Source organism: Pyxicephalus adspersus, chromosome 10, assembly GCF_032062135.1.
Source record: "Pyxicephalus adspersus chromosome 10, UCB_Pads_2.0, whole genome shotgun sequence".
Lineage (NCBI taxonomy): Eukaryota > Metazoa > Chordata > Amphibia > Anura > Pyxicephalidae > Pyxicephalus > Pyxicephalus adspersus.
The window spans coordinates 51,583,398-51,604,278 of record NC_092867.1 but is presented as its reverse complement, the minus strand read 5'-3'; the positions used below and the strand labels follow the sequence as shown (position 1 = coordinate 51,604,278).

General features: G+C 41.3%; 1 protein-coding gene across 1 annotated transcript in view; it reads right to left on the bottom strand.

Annotated features, from left to right (window-relative positions):
- Nucleotides 1-14,357: 14,357 nt before the first annotated feature.
- The window catches only part of SSRP1 (structure specific recognition protein 1), a gene marked incomplete in the record, with an annotated part of 27,641 nt that continues 21,117 nt past the window's right edge, over nt 14,358-20,881 (bottom strand). The window contains 6 exon segments of the mRNA XM_072423185.1: nt 14,358-14,647; nt 16,030-16,195; nt 16,279-16,370; nt 17,236-17,311; nt 17,411-17,456; nt 19,707-19,839. Of these exon segments, the coding sequence (XP_072279286.1) occupies nt 14,597-14,647; nt 16,030-16,195; nt 16,279-16,370; nt 17,236-17,311; nt 17,411-17,456; nt 19,707-19,839 (564 nt within the window).

Here is a 20,881-nt window from a genome sequence, read left to right as displayed (position 1 = left end):
AAACCCAAGCAAACACAGGGAGAACATGCAAACTACATGCAGATAATGCTTTGGCCAAGATTTGAACCTGGGACCTAGTGCTACAAAGGCCAGAGTGCTTACCACAACCCCATATCTAAAATAAGTTTAATATACTCATTGGCCACTTTATTAGGTACACCCGTTTAACTGCTTGAAAATACAAATATTTAATAAGCCAATCACATGGCAGATGTATGAAGGCATGCAGCCAATGTCAAGGCCTGTTAAAGTTTAAACTGATCATCAGAATGGGGAATAAAGTAATTTGAGTAACAATAAACGTGGAGTGCTTTATTGTGCCAGACTGTCTGAACTGAGTATTTCAGAAACCAGAAAGAATGCAGGCAGGATATGGCTAGAGTAATTTGCAAATCCTGACTTAGAGTCTAAAGCAGGGGTGCCCAACAGGTGAATTGCAATCTCCCGGTAGATCGCAAAGGCAAAGCGAGTAGATCACGGAGCCCTGCCTTTCAAAATAAACTCTCTCGCGTACAGGAGTTATTAGATCCAAATTTTTTATTGGTAGATCATTTTGACTTGATCATTTTAAAAGTAGCTCACAAGCCAAAAAAAAGTGGCCAGACCATAGATTCCCAACCTTTTTTGGGTCACTTTTTCAAGGAGTGATTTAATAGCACACCCCCTAGGTGAACTATACTATATATTGAAAAACAAGGACAGTTTTAAATCATTTTATTAGAACATTATTTAACAATATTGATGTTTTGCTCAAAATATAATTTAAACATATATAAATAAATTTAAAAAAAGAATATTATTAGATGAGCTTGGCGGCAAGTGGCCAGCTATGTGTCACAGGCACCCCATCAGCCGCTCAGTCCCTTGCACAGCGTCTGCAGATTTGGCATATGGCATTGAGCGTCTGCAGATTTGGCATATGGCATTGAGCCGTACTGAGCACAGCTCTGTGCTTAAAGCTGTCCCCAAAATTGGTAGAGAATGCAGGCAAAAGTGAAGGATGTTGATGACTTTTGAAAAAACAAGTTATCCTTCTAAGCTCCCATTTGAGTTGAGATTTATTAGGGGTATTGTATCAGCAGCAATGTAAAAAATTTGGACCGTTTTCCTGTGTCTGAAAATTGACTATTCATGTCACAGGGAAATACTTACCCAGGATTTTGTTGGTTCACAACTGTGCTTTTTATAAGGCGCAGGGACTGCAGATTATCTTGCATGGTGCACTGCTCTGAATTAGAGAAATAATTAAAGAGGTTGCTGCAAGCGATTTCTACCCAAATGGTTTTAATCCAACTGGTATTTTATTACCTAATTTTGTTAACCCCCCTAGAGTTCTAATTATGTCAGTATTATTATGCAAAAAGACTTAACATTTTTTGCATGGAAATTTGTTGTTTAATATTGTGGCCCTGTAATTCTTAAAAATAACTCCCAGGTACAATACCTTATTTATTATATTATAATCATAAATTATAATGAAATAATATAAAAACATTCAATGTAATTTATTTTAATTATTTAATTAATTTTAATTATTTTTTTGTCAAAAATTTTCTAAGGGTGCAATATTGTTGATAAATAATAATTTCAATTAAATTTAGATTTTGGGGAAAAAAATAATTACTAGTAGACATCCCAGTAATGATAGATTTTGAAGTAGAGTGCTGCACAAAGTTCAACATCACAATCAGGACAGTAGAACCTGGTTTCCTCGTGGATCTTCCTTCCACTGTCATCACTCTTTGAGCAGCAAACAACGCACATCCTTGTAGGTGCTTCCTTTCTCCGGGTTGGTGGAATGTACTCCGTGAAGTGACAACCAGTCAGATGTTCCAGGTTGACAAATGCTTTTTGCAGGTAAATTCCACCCCGAGTCACACTCGGAATTACCGCTAGGGGGTTTAAACTATTGCTTAGTCATAGCAGTATTGAGCCATTGTGGTTTGTTTAAGGCTGTGACAATGCTATTTCTATTTTGTATTTGATCTCCACCATTTTCCTTCAAGTACATAGCGCTAACAAAAGATGTTTAGTAAATCCGCCTTTTCTTTATCTGCCTCCTGGGAAGCATACTACAAACATCATTATGTGTTAGAACAGATACATATCCTAAAGCATCCATATAAGGATTGCTGAACCAAGACAATGAGATTACCATCTACACAATGTGTGTTGTACTTTTTCAAAGTGTGTTGCAGCAGTGACATTTCTTTCTGTGCAGGTGTGGCCAACAATAACTTTAAACAAACAGCATGAACATGCCTTACCTTTGGATCCTTGACTGCTGGGAACACAGAAATATAACTGGTACTTCTGGGTAGATTATTAATAAACTGCATTTAAAGAGTGCCAACATATTACCGGTTTACATTAAATAGGAGTTGCACATTACGGACATAAACAAATGACAACCAGGGCTGTGGAGTCGGAGACAATTTCGGGTACCTGGAGTCGGAGTCGATAAAAATGTGCCGACTCCAACTCCTGATAAATTTAAATTATAATAAAAAAATAGCTACATCTTCTGCACTGTCAATAAAGTATGATGGCCTCAACCTCTAATGCCGTCCTTACTCTGTCTCAGGGCCCACTGCCTCCTCCTCATGCTCGGTACCCAGCTCTAGATTGCAGCTAACAATGCTGTCCACACTCCGTCCCAGGACCTGCCGCCTCCTCCTCATAAGTGATCTTGCACAACTGGATGCCAGAGGATCATTAAGGCTACGTACACGCAATAATTGTTGTTGGAAACGAACAATTGCCGATTGCAAGTACAATTTTACAAGTACAACATTTTTATAAACTTTATTTAACAGATACAAAACAAATACAAAATATAAAAAAGTGAATAAATAGAAAAAATATTTTCTACTGGGCTTGCTGCATCTCTTTTTTGAGAGACTCCAGCTCCCTAGTTGTAGCCCTCAGTGCCTCCGATGTGTGCATAATGACGTTTAGTGCCTCTATCCTGGACAACATTTTTTTCCTTGAAACGTCACCTGTGTGGGAAAATAAAGAAGCATATTAAGTTTACAGATATTGTACAGGTAAGTGAACACATAGATATGACACATTTTTCTGCATGCATAATGTATAAATGCTTACCAACAGATTTCGGCTCTCCCCTCGTCATCTCACCTCCAACGCTCTCCGTCTGGCCTGATGTGTCCGGCTCGGGGCTTTCCTGCTCTCTCTCTGGAATAACTTCAGGAGATACAAAGTAAACCTGTACAGAAAAAAACAATAACATAATTTACACGTTATCATACTTAACCTATCTCTCTACCTTTCAGGTGCATACCCGGGTCAAGATCCAGTGGGGAGGTGCACACTGCCTCCTCGATAGGCTCCGTAGGGGAAGCCTTATTCAACTCTGTAGAAAGAAAATATAAACATACTTAACATGTATGTTATGATATATTTTTAGACTTGAGTATATGGCAATATCCTACCTTCATGTTCAGGGTAAACCTCTTGCTCTGGCTGTACTTCTGGCTCCCTAGCAGCCATCTTTTGTTTTAATGCTTGTCGTCCTAATTAAAAAAAAAACAAATCACTAAACATTAAAAAAAATGCAGGTTCCCCCCTCCCCAAACACATCTGTTGAAGTCATTAGGCGCAGTCAACATATAATATTTATACCTACGTTTTTTGGGGATGCAACGTCTAAATTCATCAAGCATGACCCTCTCTCAGTTTTTCAAGTCTGACCACCACTTGCAGAGCTGTTTCTTGGAATGCTGAACCTCAAATTTGTCCTCCAGCCTCCTCTGCACAGTCTCCAAAATTCTATCCTTCCTTGCATTCGGATGTGGATGAAAAGCCCTCCTGCCATCATAATCTGCCTTGTCAAGGATGCTCAGCATGACCTCCATCTCCTCATGACTTATTGGTTATGCTGCTGCTGCTGTTTTGACTTGGCATGTTTTCTAAATATGACAGGCGTGGGATATGATGACACAGGACAGGAAACGCAAGGTGTGCTGGAAAATCTGGTGACAAATTACCCATTCAAAGTCATCCACGTGCTTTCGCTTGAACCTTCATTTACGCGATTTTTCCTACCGGAGCGTTCTTTACCTAAAGATGAAGGCGTACAATGCTATGGTTGAGCTCTGCAAAAGCATAAATCCTGTGGCCAACATTAACTATGTAAAGCAGGTGAAGGCTTCACAGCGGTCAGGTGCTGGCGCAGAAGATATATATATACCTAAATTATGGTACTTCAACCTGTTTTCTTTCACCACCTATCAAGAGGAAGGTCGTCCCTCAGTGTGCAGCCTGGATTCCACTGCTCCAGTGGTGTTGAAGTACTGTTAAGTACCTGTTTCGGCTTTCTTTTGCCCACACTGAAGCATTCTGCAGTACTGCATGCTGTAGATCCACTAGACCAGTGAATTGGCTACTGCTTTCCGCCAGTGCCATGTGTGCTGCTGTAGCATAATCTTGATCTATTAGTGGGAAAAAAGGTTGCACTGCAATTATTCCAGCGTAGAAAATTTTGCAGCAAGCATAGACTACCTTGTCAATTTTGTCCATGCGCAGATTTATAGCAGTATAAAATATTCTGAATCGATTTGCTGGAATACCGAATGCATTCTCAACCATCCTCATAGAACGATATAGCCTGTAGTTGAAAATGTTTTTCTGTTGGTGCAAATTCTTCTGAGGGAATGGTTTTAAAAAGTTGTCATGTAATGCAAATGCTTCATCTGCAACAAACACAAAGTTCATTCCCTCTACAGTTTGGCAGACTTCCTGCAGTGACCTAGTGGAGAGTCCACCAGCTGCAACATCCACTCCGGTGACTTCCAGCCTCAGCCTAAAAAGGAGTCGGAAAAGAAAACTAGGAGCTGGAAAAGAAACAAACTTTGCAGCAAGCTATGTCCATACTCTGCCAAAAAGAGGATCAGTTTGATGCCTTTGGCTTCAGCATTGCTGTAAAACTGCGAAAGATGGACCCAGAACAAGCATGTGCTGTGGAGCTGATCGTCACTGATGTGGCCAACAAAGGGTGGATGCACCAATTAAACCCACACTACCCTACTTATTCCTTCCCCACTCTGTACCAGCAGCCTCACCCTTCTCCTGTATCTAACTACCCTCCAAGACACCAATATGAGCCTTGCCACTGCCCTTCCTCTTTTCAGCCAAGTGACTATAATTTTGGCCATGCAAGTCGCTAATATACAGATTTATAACTTTAATGTGTCAGAACTATTTAGTGCAGTTATGTTGCTGTTAACATTGTTATTTATACTTTATGAGCGATAGTTTTACAAAAAAGTTGCACTTTGTTAAATAAATGTTCTCTGTTTTTTAAAGTAAAAGTGTACATTCTTTTGCCTACTGATTGTATGGGGTACCTACCTTCATGTACTCATCTTTCAAGCTGTCGATAATTGCGGCACACGTCTCAGGGATGATATGGCCCAATGCTTGCGGTGAGATCCCAGTGGAAAACATCATGGCCTGCAGAGATCTTCCAGTGGCAAAGTACCTTATGTGGCGATCAACCTCTGTTCAGCTGTTATGGAATTTCTCATGCAGGTATCTCGTTTCTGCAGAAAAGGTCCCACTGCGGCAAGTAATTTCTTGAAGCATACATCCAACAGTAATTTTTGTAGTGATCTGGGGGATGTCAAGCGCAGTTCCCGTAGCAGATTCTCATGGGAAATGGTGTCTTAGTCCATCAACCAATTTTTACACCAAACCCTGCACTTCTTCAGAACTTGCCTTTGCACATCATGTTCATCTTGCCCCTCACTTTGCACATAAACCATAGCAAAAGCTACTTTCTTCTTACTTGAGAGGGCTTGGAAAGGCATATTGCAGAGAGAGGTAAGGGAACAGTCTGCCTGATGAACGTTCTTTGAAAAAAAAGACATGTTCTTTTTGTAATAACACTCGTTATTAACACTGTTATTTCCTGTACTACGTCACTTCCTCCAGTACACGTCACTTCCTGCATCGATCAAACGATCGCATCTAGCTTGTATACATGATCTTTGAACGATTGTATCGTTACAGCATTTACAGAATCGGGCGCTATACAATCATTTAAAATATTCATGCATCATTGTTGAACGGTCGTTAATTATTCGTTTTGCAACAACAATTATTGCACGTGTGTACCTAGCCCAACACATTGGTCATTTTGACCACCTGGTGGTATTTCCTGTCCAGACTGGTTTACTATTGCTTCAGTCCTCCTGGCAGGGGTCATTGATAATCTCAAGCCTAGGACATTGAGGAACACTGTAAACCGTACACTTTTATAAGATCTATCGGCCCATATTTGAAACGAAGGCATCCCAAACAGAGCACATTCTACACAACTTATCTCTCAATTTGACCTTCCACAATTGATTACCCTTTACATTTTTTTCTTAATTTTCTTTAGAATTTTCAAATGATGACTGTGACCCCTCCATTTTTATATTTTTGGAATATTTTTGGAATCACATGACCTGGACCAGGAAGTGTATCAAGGAGATGTTTTTTCCTTAGCAGAGCTGGTGCTAGTAGCAGGGGAGTGAAAGGTGGGTGGCACTGAAGGAGGCACAGATCCCCTCGACCTACAGGGATTTGTGACAGTACCCCCCCCTCTTAGTATTCCCGGCAACCCGTTCCTGGGTCCCTTACAAGGGACCCAGGAACGTTCTTCAGGGCCATAGCCTTTCCAATGCACCAGATATTGCAATGATCCCCAGATGAGTTTGGAGTCCAAAATCTGTTCCACTTCAAATTCTTCTTCTGAAGCAGCAGGGACAGGTCCAGGAGGTATAGTCTTCATAGAGAATTTATTGAAAATAGCCAGTTTAAGGAGTGAAACGTGGAAGGAATTATGGATCTTTGGAGAAGGAGGCAGTTTCAACGTGTACGTAACTGGGTTAATCTGACACAGGTCAGGAAAAGGACCAATGAAACGCAGAGCCAACTTGGGAGAGGGTCCATGGTATTTCCGGGGTCAGAAGTGGCTGCAAAGGACCGAAGGGGGATCTGCAAGCAGCCACAAAGTCACAGACGTCTTCAAATTCGGCCACCTTTATTTTCGGTTGATAAATTCAAAGGTTTTGTATTGTCCAGCAACCTTAGAAGCATGACCCCATTGAAGAACTGAAGGGCGCTGGCTCTTTTTAACAAATGATTTTCCGGGGGGGAATCTGGTCCAGCCAGACTATAGCAATGGGCATGATTCGCGCAGGGTCGATAAAAAAGTGGGTTCCATTTCTAGGTCCCCTTTTTCAAAGGAGCGAGAAAGGACATCAGCTTTAATAATTTTGGAACCTATTCGATATGTGAGTAAGAAATCAAACCTGCCAAAGAAGAGTGCCCACTGGGCTTGATGAGGATTCAGGCAGACTGTAAATACTGCAGGTTTTTTTCTGGTCTGTGTAAATGATTACAGGATGTCGAGCTCCCTCTAGTAGATGGTGCCATACCTCTAAGACAAGTTTAACTGCAAGAAGCTCGTGGTCTATGATGGAGTAGTTCCTCTCAGCAGGAGAAAACTTCTTAGAGAAGAAACCACAGGATCTTAGCCTTCTGGACGCATTTTTCTGGAAAAGAACTGCGCCAACTCCAACATAGGAAGCGTCCACCTATAAAAAGAAGGGCTGTCATCAGGTGCTGAGGCCTGGAGCGCCTCCAGTGACCAGACTTTGCAGTTACTACCCTTCTTAGTCATAGCTGTAATTGGGGCAATCAGTGTGGAATAGCCTTTAATAAATTGCCGGTAGTAATTAGCAAAGCCCAGGAACGTCTAGACAGACATAAAGGAGGTCCCGGAGGATGTCATTCACAAAATTCTGGAAAACCGCTGGCGCATTACAGAGCTCAAAAGGCATTGCCAAGTACTCGTAATGGCCATCCCGGATGTTGAAGGCAGTTTTCCATTCATCCCCTTCACGAATGCCGATCAGGTTGTAGGCACCACGCAAGTCTAACTTGGTAAATACCGACGCCTCTTAAAGTCAATCAAACAGCTCAGAGATTAATGGCAATGGATATTTGTTCCTAACTGATCATTTTAAACAAATTATTACACTGGTCAACAAACATTTTCTTCCCAAACAGATTAAAGTCATTTTAGGTTATGTTTGATGCACAGATTCCAAATATAGCATTGGTTTTGCTAGACTGGCACTAGTTTTTGAAATAATTACCTCAATAATAACCTCATAGAAAACAAATTCTGTAATGTTTCTTTTCTGTTTTTGCTTTTAATCCCAAACTCTTTATCATTTATAAAGATGTTAAACAGTAAAGGTCCCAACACTGAACCCTGGGGTCCACAACTAATAACCCTAGACCATTCAGAGTACGAATCATTAATTACAACTCTCTGGATGCGATCTTTAAGCCAGTTCTCTATCCATTTACAGATTTACTTTTCTAAACTTATTCATTCTAACTTCCAAATTAACTGTCTGTGGGGTACTGTGTCAAATGCTTTAGCAAAGTCCATGTTCATTATATCAACTGCTATTCCACTGTCTACTTGTTTACTTACTTCCTCATAAAAAGAGAGTAAATTTTGTTTGACAACTTTAGTCTTTCTTGAAGTCATGCTATAACTTATAATAATATTTTCTAGCAGAAATTCCCCTATGTGGTTCTTTATCAAACTCTCTAGGATCTTTCCAACTATGAACGTTAAACTAACTGGTCTGTAATTACCTAGTAATGACTTTGCTCCCTTTCGCCAGTGTATCGGTACCATGCTAGTGACTAATGAGTAGTGCTGTTGTTTGAATTCGGGACGTCCTAATGTTCGACCCAAAAATGACAGTTCGAATTCGGGTCGACCGGACCCAAATTTTGTTGGATTCGAAGCCCCGAATTGGACCCTTCCACAATGCCTAGGGACCTCCCCCATAATGCCTAGGGCCCTTTAAAACCAGCAGGGATGCTCCCCTCCATGTGTGTTGTGGCAGGCAGCCGATTGGCTGTCTGTCACTGCATGCCACACAAGCAGCCAGGGCGTGCCTGCATTTATCACTCATGACAGAGATTTGCTAGCATCACAACCTTTCTGTGCTGCTTGGCTTGCTTTGTCAAAGTAAAAAAAGTGCTTTAATTAGTTAGACTGTGTCACACTCACACTATTAGTCAGATAGATTGTTGGATTGTACTGTATTGGTGCAGTCTTGAAGTCTACTGTACTCAGATAGGAAGAGTGTTTCACTGTTAGATAGATAGATAGATAGATAGATAGATAGATAGATAGATAGATAGATAGATAGATAGATAGATAGTCAGTGTGTTACAAACATGAAGCCAGAGGCAGGGTACCCTCCCTGACTGTGTGCACAGTATCACACTTGTACTGAGAGACAGACACACACACTTAGTGTGTACTGCAGTATATAGTTACCACTGAAGGAAAGTGCTGCATACAACACACACAGCGCACTTGCATTTTTGGTGTCAACCCCCTCACCCCAATAAAAAAATCCACTTACTGTACAAATTTAAACTTTGTGAAGCATATTAGCTACAAAGTATTTTGCAGGGTGTCAAGCCACACAAAACATTTCTACAATGTCTGGTTCAAACTGGCTCTTAAAGGCCGCTGCTTCCTTTCGGCACATACAAGGAAACTGTCTCTTCTGATGATGATGGTGATGATGTCCTTGATCCGACATGGGGCAAACAAGGAGATCATCATAGGCAGGAAGAAAAGGAGGATGAGGTTGCAGAGCACTCTGAAAGGGGTAGAGGGAGGAAGAGGGTAAAAGCTGCCCACACTCTGTATCTATGTATCCTAAAACCCATAAAAATGTATGTATTTATCTGAAACAAATACAGATATTTAACTGTGATAGCACTTGCTAGACATCCACAAATGATAAAAATGTATGTATTTCCCTGTGGATTCCACCAAGCCCGTTCCCTTTTATGCCAAAGTGGTTTCACTAGATAGTAGGTATGGAAAGTGTGATTTTCGTTCATCCATTCATGTCTCAATTAGCTACAGCTTCTACACTGTCCATAGAGGTGATGGCCTCAACCTCTAATGCTCCGTCACAGGGCCCACCGCCTCCTACTCCTGGTGTTACTGCTGCCGCCTTCCCAGTACCCAACTCTAGATGCCAGATACTAATGCCGTCCACAGTTTGTCTCACAGCCCACCGCCTCTTCCTCCCCCTCCTCCTGCTGTAACTGATGCTGCCGCCTGTCCAGTACTCGACTGTGGATGCCAGATACTAATGCCGTGCACACCGTATCTCAGAGCCCACCACCTCCTCTTTCTGCTGTAACTGATGCTGCCGCCTACCCAGTACCAAACTTCACATGCCAGATACTAATGCCGTCCACACTCCGTCACACAGCCCACCGCCTCCTCCTCCTGCTGTAACTGATGCTGCTGCCTGCCCAGTACCAAACTATAGATGGCAGATACTAATGCCGTCCACACTCCGTCTCAGAGCCCACCGCCTCCTCCTCCAGCTGTAAGTGATGCTGCCGCCTGCCCAGTACCCGACTGTAGATGCCAGATACTAATGCCGTCCACACTCCGACTCAGAGCCCACCGCCTCCTCCTCCTGCTGTAACTGATGCTGTCGCCTGCCCAGTACCCGACTGTCGATGCAAGATACTAATGCCGTCCACACTTGGTCTCAGAGGCCGCTGCCTCCTCCTCCTGCTGTTACTGCTGCTGTCTGCACTTTAACCAAATCTGGATACCAGGTACTAATGTCGTCCACACTTCATCGCAGGGCCCACCGCCTTTGAATCATGCTGTTACTTCTGCTGCCTGCCTGATACCCAACTCTAGATGCCAATTACTAATGTCGTTCACACTCCGTCTCAGTGCTAAATGCCTCCTCCTCATGCTGTTACTGCTGCTGCCCAGTACCCAACTCTAGATGCCAGTTACTAATGCCGTCCACACTTTGTCTAGAGCCCACCACCTCCTCCTCCTGCTGTTACTGCTGCCGTGTGCCCAGTACCCAACTCTAGATGCCAGATACCAATGCCGTCCTCACTTGGTCTCAGAGCCCACCGCCCCCTCCTCCTGCTGGTACTGCTGCTGCCTGCCCAGTAACCAAATATGGATGCCAGTTACTAATGTCATCCACACTTCGTCTCAGGGCCAACCACCTTCTACTCATGCTGTTATTGCTGCTGCCTGCCCAGTACCCAACTTAAGATGCCAGATACCAATGCCGTCCTCACTTGGTCTCAGAGCCTGCTGCCTCCTCCTCCTGCTGTTACTGCTGCTGCCTGCCCAGTAACCAAATATGGATGCCAGTTACTAATGTCATCCACACTCCGTCTCAGGGCCAACCGCCTTCTACTCATGCTATTACTGCTACCGCCTGCCCAGTACCCAGCTGTAGATGCCAGTTAACAATACTGTCCATGACGCATTTTACAAAGTTACAGCTAGCAGATAGGAAAAGGCAGTCCCCTACACTGCAATGTCTCCAGTAGCTACAGCTTCTACACTGTCCATATAGGTGATGGCCTCAACCACTAATGCCGTCCTTGCTCGCCTACCACCTTCTCCTCTCAGTACCCATCTCTAGATGCCAGTTAACAATGCTATCCACACTTTTCAGGGCCCACCGCCTACTCTTCCTGCTCTTACTGATGCCGCATGACCACTGCCCAGTACCCAGCTCTAGATGCCAGACTAGACTCAAGCTCAACAGAGTCTTCTTTCCCCGCTGATTCCGCCAAGCCCGTTCCCTTTCATGTGCTTTCACTTGATGGCAGAACCTGAGACAGAGTGTGGAAGGCATTAGTAATTGGTATCTAGAGCAGGGTGAAATGCATCTTTAATGACAATGTGTAATGCAAGTGTGTAATCTGAAATTTGTGATTGAATGTAGAAGGCCACGTCTTCTGCTTCATCCATCGGTACCACGCTTTATTGGACTGAATTTCTGTGGATGTTACCCCGGAACTGGGAAGTGGGACAGCAGTCTCTCTGTATATGTTGGGGGGATGAGATGGGAGTCACCGGTATGTTTAACGAGAACCGAGAGGTCCTGGATGACCACATTGAGCCATGAAGTTATTGAGCTCAGCAGATTTCCGGAGACTTCTCCACAACAAGTATGTGGCTGTCCTGGGAGACTCCATTCAAAGATCCATCAACAAAGATCTTGTGAAAATACTGCAAAATGATGAGTTTCGGACTGAGGAGCAGCTGAAAGGGAAGGGTGAGATGTCATTTGCAAATGACACGTTGAGGGATCTCTGAGTGAAATGCACAATGGCATAATTTACCGCGAAGTGTGTCATTACAGAACTGACCATCACCTTGTACGGTTCTATTTCCTGACCCGTGTCTCTTTAAAGTACATGAAGAGCGTGCTGGGTAACTTTGAACATGGACCTCAGCTCGACGTTGTCATCATCAACTCGTGTATATAGGATTATCAGGTATCATGAGCAATCACTGCAAATGTACAAAACTAACCTGGACCACCTGTTTATTCGGCTCACCGAGGTGCTGAGCCCCAAATGTCTGGTGATATGCAACATGTCCATGTCTGTTGGATTCAAAGCTGGTAAAGTGCTAGAGTACCCAATTCCTAATGTGCGCTGGGACATCATGGAAGTGAATTTCTACAGCTCCACTCCGGCAGATTTGCACCAATTTGATGTGATTGACATGCACTTCCACTTCGAGCTGAGCTCCAGGGTTAAAGATGCCACCCACTCAAATCAGCTGGCTCATCGGAAGTATACCTGCATCCTGATGGCTCATATTGATCAAGCCTGGGGCATGCAACAGGAACAGCAGGAAGAGGAGGCAGTGGGCTCTGAGATGGAGCGTGGACAGCATTGGTACCTGGCTGGGTACTGGGTAGGCGGCAGCAGTAAGAGCAGAAGGAGTAACACAGCCATCCATACTCCGTCTCAGGGCCCACGGCCACTGTAGGGACAGTGGGAATCCCATTCATCCCAATAGCTACATCTTCTACACTGTCATAAAAGGATGATGGCCTCACCTCTAATGCCGTCCTTACTCTGTCTCAGGGCCCACTGCCTCCTCCTCATGCCCGGTACCCAGCTCTAGATGGCAGTTAACAATGAGGTCCACACTCTGTCTCAGAGCCTGCCACCTCCTCCTCATGCTGTTACTGCTACCGCCTGCCCAGTACCCAGCTCGTTACCAGTGCTGTCCACGGTCCATCTCAGTGCCCACCGCCTCCTGCTGCTGCCATCTGTCAGTTGTAACTTATAACAGAGCTGTGTAGCTGGCTAATTTTTGACAGAAAGACCCCCCTTTAGGGACCTCTGCCTGTATTTTAAAGCCTGTGTATGGCTTGAAACGGAGCGGTGAAACCTTGTGGCTAATTTTTGGACTGGAGGAACCCCCTCGTGGCCCTCTGTGCCTCTACTCGGAGACCAGTATAAAATTTGGGCATGTTCCCTTGACAGCCTCATAAAATGGCTTTGCCAGCAACATAAAAAAACATTCCTTTTTTTTGTTTTTTTTCTTGTACAGTGTTGTGCAGAGCAGGGGGAGTCTTGACATGTCTTTTTAAATGTATTTATGGGCTGTAGAAGCTCTACACAGTCCTGAAAAACAACCTGAATTTTTCCCCTAGTGACTTTAATAGAGTTCGAATTTGACGTTTGTTCACCCGAATAATTTTGCAGTATTCTTTGTAAAGCCCAGTGCATAGTTGTATTTCTATTAGTGTGAAGTTCAGATGAGCTATTATACAACCTGACATTCACATTATTGTAACCTGGATTGTGTACATTACAAAAAGCATTTTTATTATATTTCAGATATAATGTGTTTAACAAGTTCATTTGAGTGTAAACAAGTGTAATTATATAGGTATAGGTGAATGCTATGGCCTGGTTTGTGTTCAGGTGTCCTGTCTGCACTCTCCATACAGTTAGGTCTATAAAAATTTGGAGAGAGAAAGCTTTTTTTAATTTTGGTTCTGTATATTACCACAATTAGTTTTAAATGAAACAACTCAAAAGGCATGGCTAGAACTCTATACATTCTTCCTCACTTTGCTCCCAGGAGTAAACCAGAGAATCAAGAAAGAAAAAAACAATTGTAAATATGTTAAGCTTTTGGGATCAGCTTTAAAGCTGTTTTTTCCTGCATTGGCAAAATACAGGTTCACTTTAAGAACATGGGATGGAAACCATGGATATTTATTTTTTTTATCTAAGCCTCTGGATTGATTTCTGTACTTTGCTTTCACCCAGGGACTTTTTTTTAAAGTTCCTTAACTAAATTATACACACTTAGCGTCCATGAGGCATCTCATAAGTGCTAGACAGCAGAGGTAGTGTGTGAAGGCTGTAAAATTAAATTAGCAATTAGCTCTCAGGATATATAAAAGGGAAATTGTGAAAAACCAGAAGAAAATCAAAAGCATATTTTATTACAAAGGAAAAAAAAAATCCAGAACACTGACAAGAAATGGCAGCTGAGAAATATAAAGATGAGATTGAGGTTTCCACCAAGGATAGCCTTATGCTTGTAGCTGCAGGGATACAAATATACATGTTCTCTTCTCTACCACACTCATCTCATCTCAATCTCAAGTCCAACTCATATTAGAAAAGTTCATTATTCTGCAGAATTGCAATATCTACTCAATCAATCTGAATCAGAACTTGGAGGAGTGCTGGCCATCTCTTCATCTGATCCCTAAAGGAAGAAAACAAAAACAATTTTTGTACAAGTTTCCATTTTGCAGCTATAGACAAACAGGAGAATGAGAAAGACACTTTTATAAGGATGGTTTTGGCACATTTTGTAAGACATCCCTTGCAAGAGGTCTGGTCAGATGTGATCTGTCAGAACCCTTTCAAACTTTTTGTCTACCCTATACAGTGCTCTTCAGGGCGTGTACCAACTTACCTGTTGCTGAAAGACCTGTACTTAAAAAACCATCACAACACCCCAGGGTTCTAACATCACTGTCGGGTATATTTTATGGCCTCCTGGACCTCCCTTATCTACAGTTGAAATATAAACGCCATTGGTTGTGATTCTGTGATTGTTCCAAGCAAAAATACTTGGCTTATGTGCACCATGTAATAACTCCTGAAGAAGTGGCTATATGTCCACGTAACGCATTGAGTAAAATTTACAAGTCTGGTGTTCAGCTATACACAAATGTGAATTGATGATTGTACTAGGATCTCAATTGTAACAACCTAAGCAGATAGATATACTAAGAATGTTTTATGTAGTTGTAACTTGTCAAAATGTATATGTTTTTATGGATTAAAGACTATTGTAATTAACATATATTGTTTTTAATCAACACAAGATTGATTTGGTCATTACTTTGGGGATATGTGCCTTTTAAATCCCATACGAAATCCACTCTACGTGGTGTCTTGTCTTTTTTGTTAAATATATGGGATGAGGCACTATTATGGCTAACGGGGCCATGGAAGAGGCCCCTAGGGGTCTCTAACATGGAAACTCATTTTGGGTACCAAGGTCTTGAAATAGCCCTTCCCTTAATGTGAAAATATCCTTGCTTGTTATTAGGATTTTATGCCTGTGACCCCACATTATGCAACTTATGTTTAGGGGGCTGAAATTTGGTTTAGTAACAGCTCTCAGGGTCCTGTGTACCCTGAAAATATCACATTTCTTTGACACTCTGTGTAGGGGATATGAAGGCTTACATGGGGATAATGACAGCAGCATGGACAAAGACACAGCTCTCATGCCGCTGCTGCACAAGGTAGGATACATCTAACAGTACAAGGTGGACGGGGAGCAGTCACAGCCGATTGCCAGGTCTATAATACACAACCACTCCCAGGGAGCTAACACTGAACAAGCTCAGGAAGCTCCCTCTCCTAGCAGCATGATCTCAGAGTAATATAGGAGATGCACGCTCCCCATTCGCTCCCTCGCAAGACAGTTAGCAGAGAGGGTATGAGCAGAGGGCCGGACCTGGCAGCTCTACAGGCCGGATGTGGCTTGCGGGTTGTAGGTTTGGCACCCTTGACCTAAATGATTAAAATAGAATGTTGTGAAATAAAAAGACTTTTGTATCCAAGCCTAACCTTTTTATGTGTGCTTTCATCTGAAGAGCTCTCATCACTGGACACAAACTCTTTGCTCTTAACAGTGTTGGTTTTAACAGGTGTTCTTGCAGGAGATGCAGACTTAACAAGCTTTTTCTTGTCTGCTTTCCCTGATGTCTTCTTTTCCCCTTTTGTTTTCTTCTCCCTTATTAAAAAAAAAAATAGGTTAAAGAAAGTCATTTGGTGACAACAGGGGAAAGGTTACTTTAAAAAAGACAAACATCTCACTTTTTGGGAACATCAGCAGGTGCATTTTTGTTGTACTCTTTTAAGGCTTTCTCATAGTCACGCTTTGCTTCCTCAGCTTTACGATCCCATTCCTATAAAGAGGATATTAAGTGTATTAATATAATACAGTATACAAATTTCCTCAAAGTGCTTCTAAAAAAAAGAACTCTAGATAAATGGCTGCAGGAAATGAAATTTTAGGCCTTTAATGAAGCTTAATAAAATAATTCAAAAAAAGTTACAACAGGGAAAGAAATGTAGGTTCAGGCGAATTAGTAAAACAGTTATAGGAGTGTTTAGTTTTAGCAAAATACATGAATTTCTGCCCGATTTCAACCAAGAAAGAGTACACTGATAACAGAGCATGTAACCTGGAACTACAGCCTACTCCAAAAGAGATAATAATAAGTTTTTTGCCAAAGGATTCCTTTCAGCTAGTTTGGCGATTAAAACATGCCTTCCAGACAGTTCCTGAATGTTCCTAGTGATTTTTCTGACAAGGATCCACACCAGCCAGAGATTACCAATGACAAAGTAGAAGCACACAGAGGTCATCCTATTCTGCTATCTTCCTGTAATCAAGTTTAGCTTTACACATAAAAAGACACACATGTATCTTTCTTTCTTCTTCTTAGTCTATCTCCCTATCTCTTGAAGACTTTGTTCCAATGCCGTCACTTTTTGTTAACAGCCTGGACTAGGGTCAAAACGTATGGAAAAAATAAAGACTTATTATTGTACCCCTTAACCTTTTACTGCCCACAATATTAAAAAATGTCCTCTCTTACACCCACTCAATCCAAGTTTCCAGGGTCCGCTTTGGTCTTGACAGTGGAACCTAGAGTGGTACTAGATCTCATGAGCTTGTCAGAAATACAAGTATTCTAATGTACATAGTATTGAACTTTAAAAAAAAGCGCATTTTGGAACTTTAGAACAGAAGTCATAGGCCATTTATTGTGGTTTTTTTGGTGGCCTTTCATCTTCATCACTGTCAGCACTGGAAGAGCTTGCTGAAGGGTTACTGTCAAACCTACAGCAGAAAAAAAAAGGGTTTGAGGCAAACAATAACAAGTCAAAATAAAACTGTTAAGTAGATATTATATATGTGCAAAAAGTTGAAATAACTCACTCTTCTGCAACTTCTTCTTCTTCTTCTCCTGGGTTAAAAGATTCATCTATAACAAAACACATCACCTTTTAGACACAATTTATGGATTCTAATTCTTTTGCAGAAAAGTCTGAACTAGGCTTGAATGGAACAACAGGCTGTGTGAAAGTCTAGGTATAGTGGAGTTGCTGGACAGAGTAAATAGAGGTTAGCACTCTAGCCTTTGCAGCACTAGGTCTCAAGTTCGAATCTGAGTCAGAATACTATCTGCGTGGAGTTTGCAGGTTCTCCCTGTGTTTGCATGGGTTTCCTCCAGGTACTCTGGGTAGTCAGCTAGTGACATGACTATGGACTTTGTACAGCGATGTGTAATATGTCAGCGCTATAAAAATACTGTTTTAATAATATTAAAAATTATAAATAATAAACAAATTAAATTTTGTCTGATGATGGGGCAAACAGGAATAACTTGCTTACAGTGAATGAAAGTCAAATGTTACCTGCTCAGTCCATTAACAGGTCGCAAAAAATATCCTCAATGCAGAAACTTCCATCCAACTGGGACAGAAATGCCAGTAAAAAATGAAAAAAATCATGGCTCTGACTGAATGTTGAAGAGGAAGGCAACAGATTTATCTTAATGTCCTCCTTTAGGTTTACACACTATGCCTACTCTTTATTCTCCCAAGTTACATTTAAACAAAATATACCAAAAAAGGTTATTTTGTCTGGGTAAGGGGGGTCTTTCCCTCTCCTAGTCTTATACTGGTATGTCCCTGATCCAGTGAAATCTTGGCTCCAATGCCTCCTAAGCACTGCAGAGTTTTTTCAGGCTCACACATTCACAACACAATCTCTATTCACACTTAAAAGACCCCCTCACCCCACACCAATGGATTTAGGATACACTGTTGCATAACACATGATGTATATTTCCTTGCATGTTAGATTTGAAGTGTACCTAAAGAAATGTAACTTTACATAAAAGGGTAGACAACCCTTTTATGTAAATAAAACCCCCCAAAAAACAAACAAAAAAAAAAACAGAATTTTGATTTAAGTGCAACACTTTTTTTTTTTTTTTTTTTTTTTTTTTTTTTTTAAAGAGTGCAGCACCGCCCCCCTAATTCTTGATCGCATAGGCGATTGAAAATGAATGGGAGCGCAAAGCCTCCCAGGGTTACCTACGTCAGCAAGGAAGTTAAAAGATACATTAGGAAAAAAAAAATTATAGCATTTGTCTACAACTAGGTGTTGTACTTTTCCCCATTTCATACACACACAATATTTTTATACTTGTATTAAGCATAAATATAGTTTAATAAAATTGTAGGCATTACAGTGTTCTTCCCAGCCCCTTTTATCAGCACCACCTGGCACTTTTCAGTAACCACCCGGCTGTTTTTGGGTGAGTACTGAAGAGCTGGATCACAATACAGGGACTGCCACTCGCCTACAATTTCTTCCCAATTGGCTTAAAAAAATTTCTGGGTTAAACATAGCCATACATTTTTGCATTGATTTTACACCATTTCAAAGATTTTACAGTTTTCCAACTTTCATAAGTTCAAGGACCTGTGAAACACCCAGAAATTTGTTTTGTTATTTTTGCTTTTGTATTTTGTAATTTTTTGGTAAAGACGTTTGATAGTTTATGTATCCAGTGCATTATGGTCTACTCCTTTAACTTAGTGAATTACTCCAGCATCCAACTCAACATGATTACACTGTGAGTACAAGGTACTGTGGCCATGTCCCCCATCCCACCCTGCACTCACAGGATGTTTTTTAGTTATCCATGTTGAGCAGCACTGAGTACAGCTGGAAGACTGAGGACATCAAGGGGCAGAAGAGAAAGTACGGTGAGGGAAGGCCCCAGACTGCATGTCAGGAGGAAGCGACTAGCCTTCTAGCAAAGCGAGTTAGGCCTTAACGTATGAGGGGCTTTCCAATAATGTATTAGTTTGATAAAGGGCCTTTTTGTAGCAAAAAAGAATGCGGGACATTGCCAGCAGTTCATCTTTAGTGATTTCCTAGCCACTGCGATTAGGAACATGACAGTAGCAATATCTCAACAACTACAACACTGCAGATATTATGTTCATTTGAAACCAAACTGTTGCTGGCTTTTTCCAATTTATATACCTGTAAAAAAAGCAACATGAACACATTTTTCGTACCAGTGACTAATCTCTGGGTATCTGAAATTAAATTACCTATTAGAAATTAGATGCAGCTGTAATAAGTCTGCAAAAAAATTAAAAAAAAAAAAAAAATGTATATTTTACAGCTAAACCTTTTGAACAATTTTCCCTACCAGATTCATCTCCAGAATCATCGGAGTCAGCGTTCTCTCGGATTTTGCCTTCTTCCTTCATCCTCTCTAGGTAGGCATCGTGCTGCTGGTCATCATCTGAGTCTGCATAGTCATCATACGCCTGCTTCATGCCCTAATGGAAGAGAGAGTCAGCAAAGAAAGGTATGGAATTGCTTGGCATCCCGAAGTGTAATAATAGTACATCTGCTAAAAGGGACCATTTTGAACAAAACTGCTCTATTGCTTGGTTAGGTGTCAAAACTAAATTATAAAATCTTTGTTACATTAAATCTGTGCTAGATCATGCAATATTTACACATTTTGAAGTAAAGCACTTTAAAATGAGTCCTGATTTATTTCCATGTCCATAAGCATGGGAAAAGGATTATATTTTCAGTGCTCACTACAGTTAGTGAAATGTTAGCCCTTTACTAATACTTTCTGTTGCACTCTGCTAACCAGCAGGTGTTTCTAAGTGGTTACAAACAGATGGAAACTGAACCCCGGAATGTTTGATCTTAGAGGATCTTTTAGAAAAAATAACTTCAATTTTCAAGTATCTAGATAGGTCAAGTATGGCTGGTTTTAAAATTATTTATTTAGGGTTTGATAGGAATATGCAAATGTTTACATTTCTATAATATGAATTAGTGAAACAAGTCAGTAGGAACTGCTGTATTTGTATTGATATACAATACCCAATTTTATAGGCATGTGCTACTGAAAGTAAAATCTCTAAATACTGATTAAGTTAGGAACTGAGCCTCCAGATCACGATCACTGAGACAATCAGCCAATGGTTTTATCACAGACTGCCTCTACCCCCCAATCCTGAGTTTTTATCATCATCATCTTCCACTTTACAGTATCAGTAGTCACAAGGGCACTGGTAAAGTAGCAAAGCAAAGTACCTGCAACACATTTATATCACATAGGTAGTCCACATAACACATCCATATAAACAGCAGCAAGAAGGTTTGCTGTACCACCCAGCAGAATTTTAGGAGAATGGAGGAGATTGTAGGAGATGGGCCTTTATACTATGGGAGATGCTGATCAAATGTGAATAAATTAGGTACAACAAAACTGCAACTGTACATTTTGTCTCAATCACCAACCCCGCAAGTAAGAAAAGTATTTTTTTGAAAATCTTTTTGCAAACTGAAAAAAAAAAA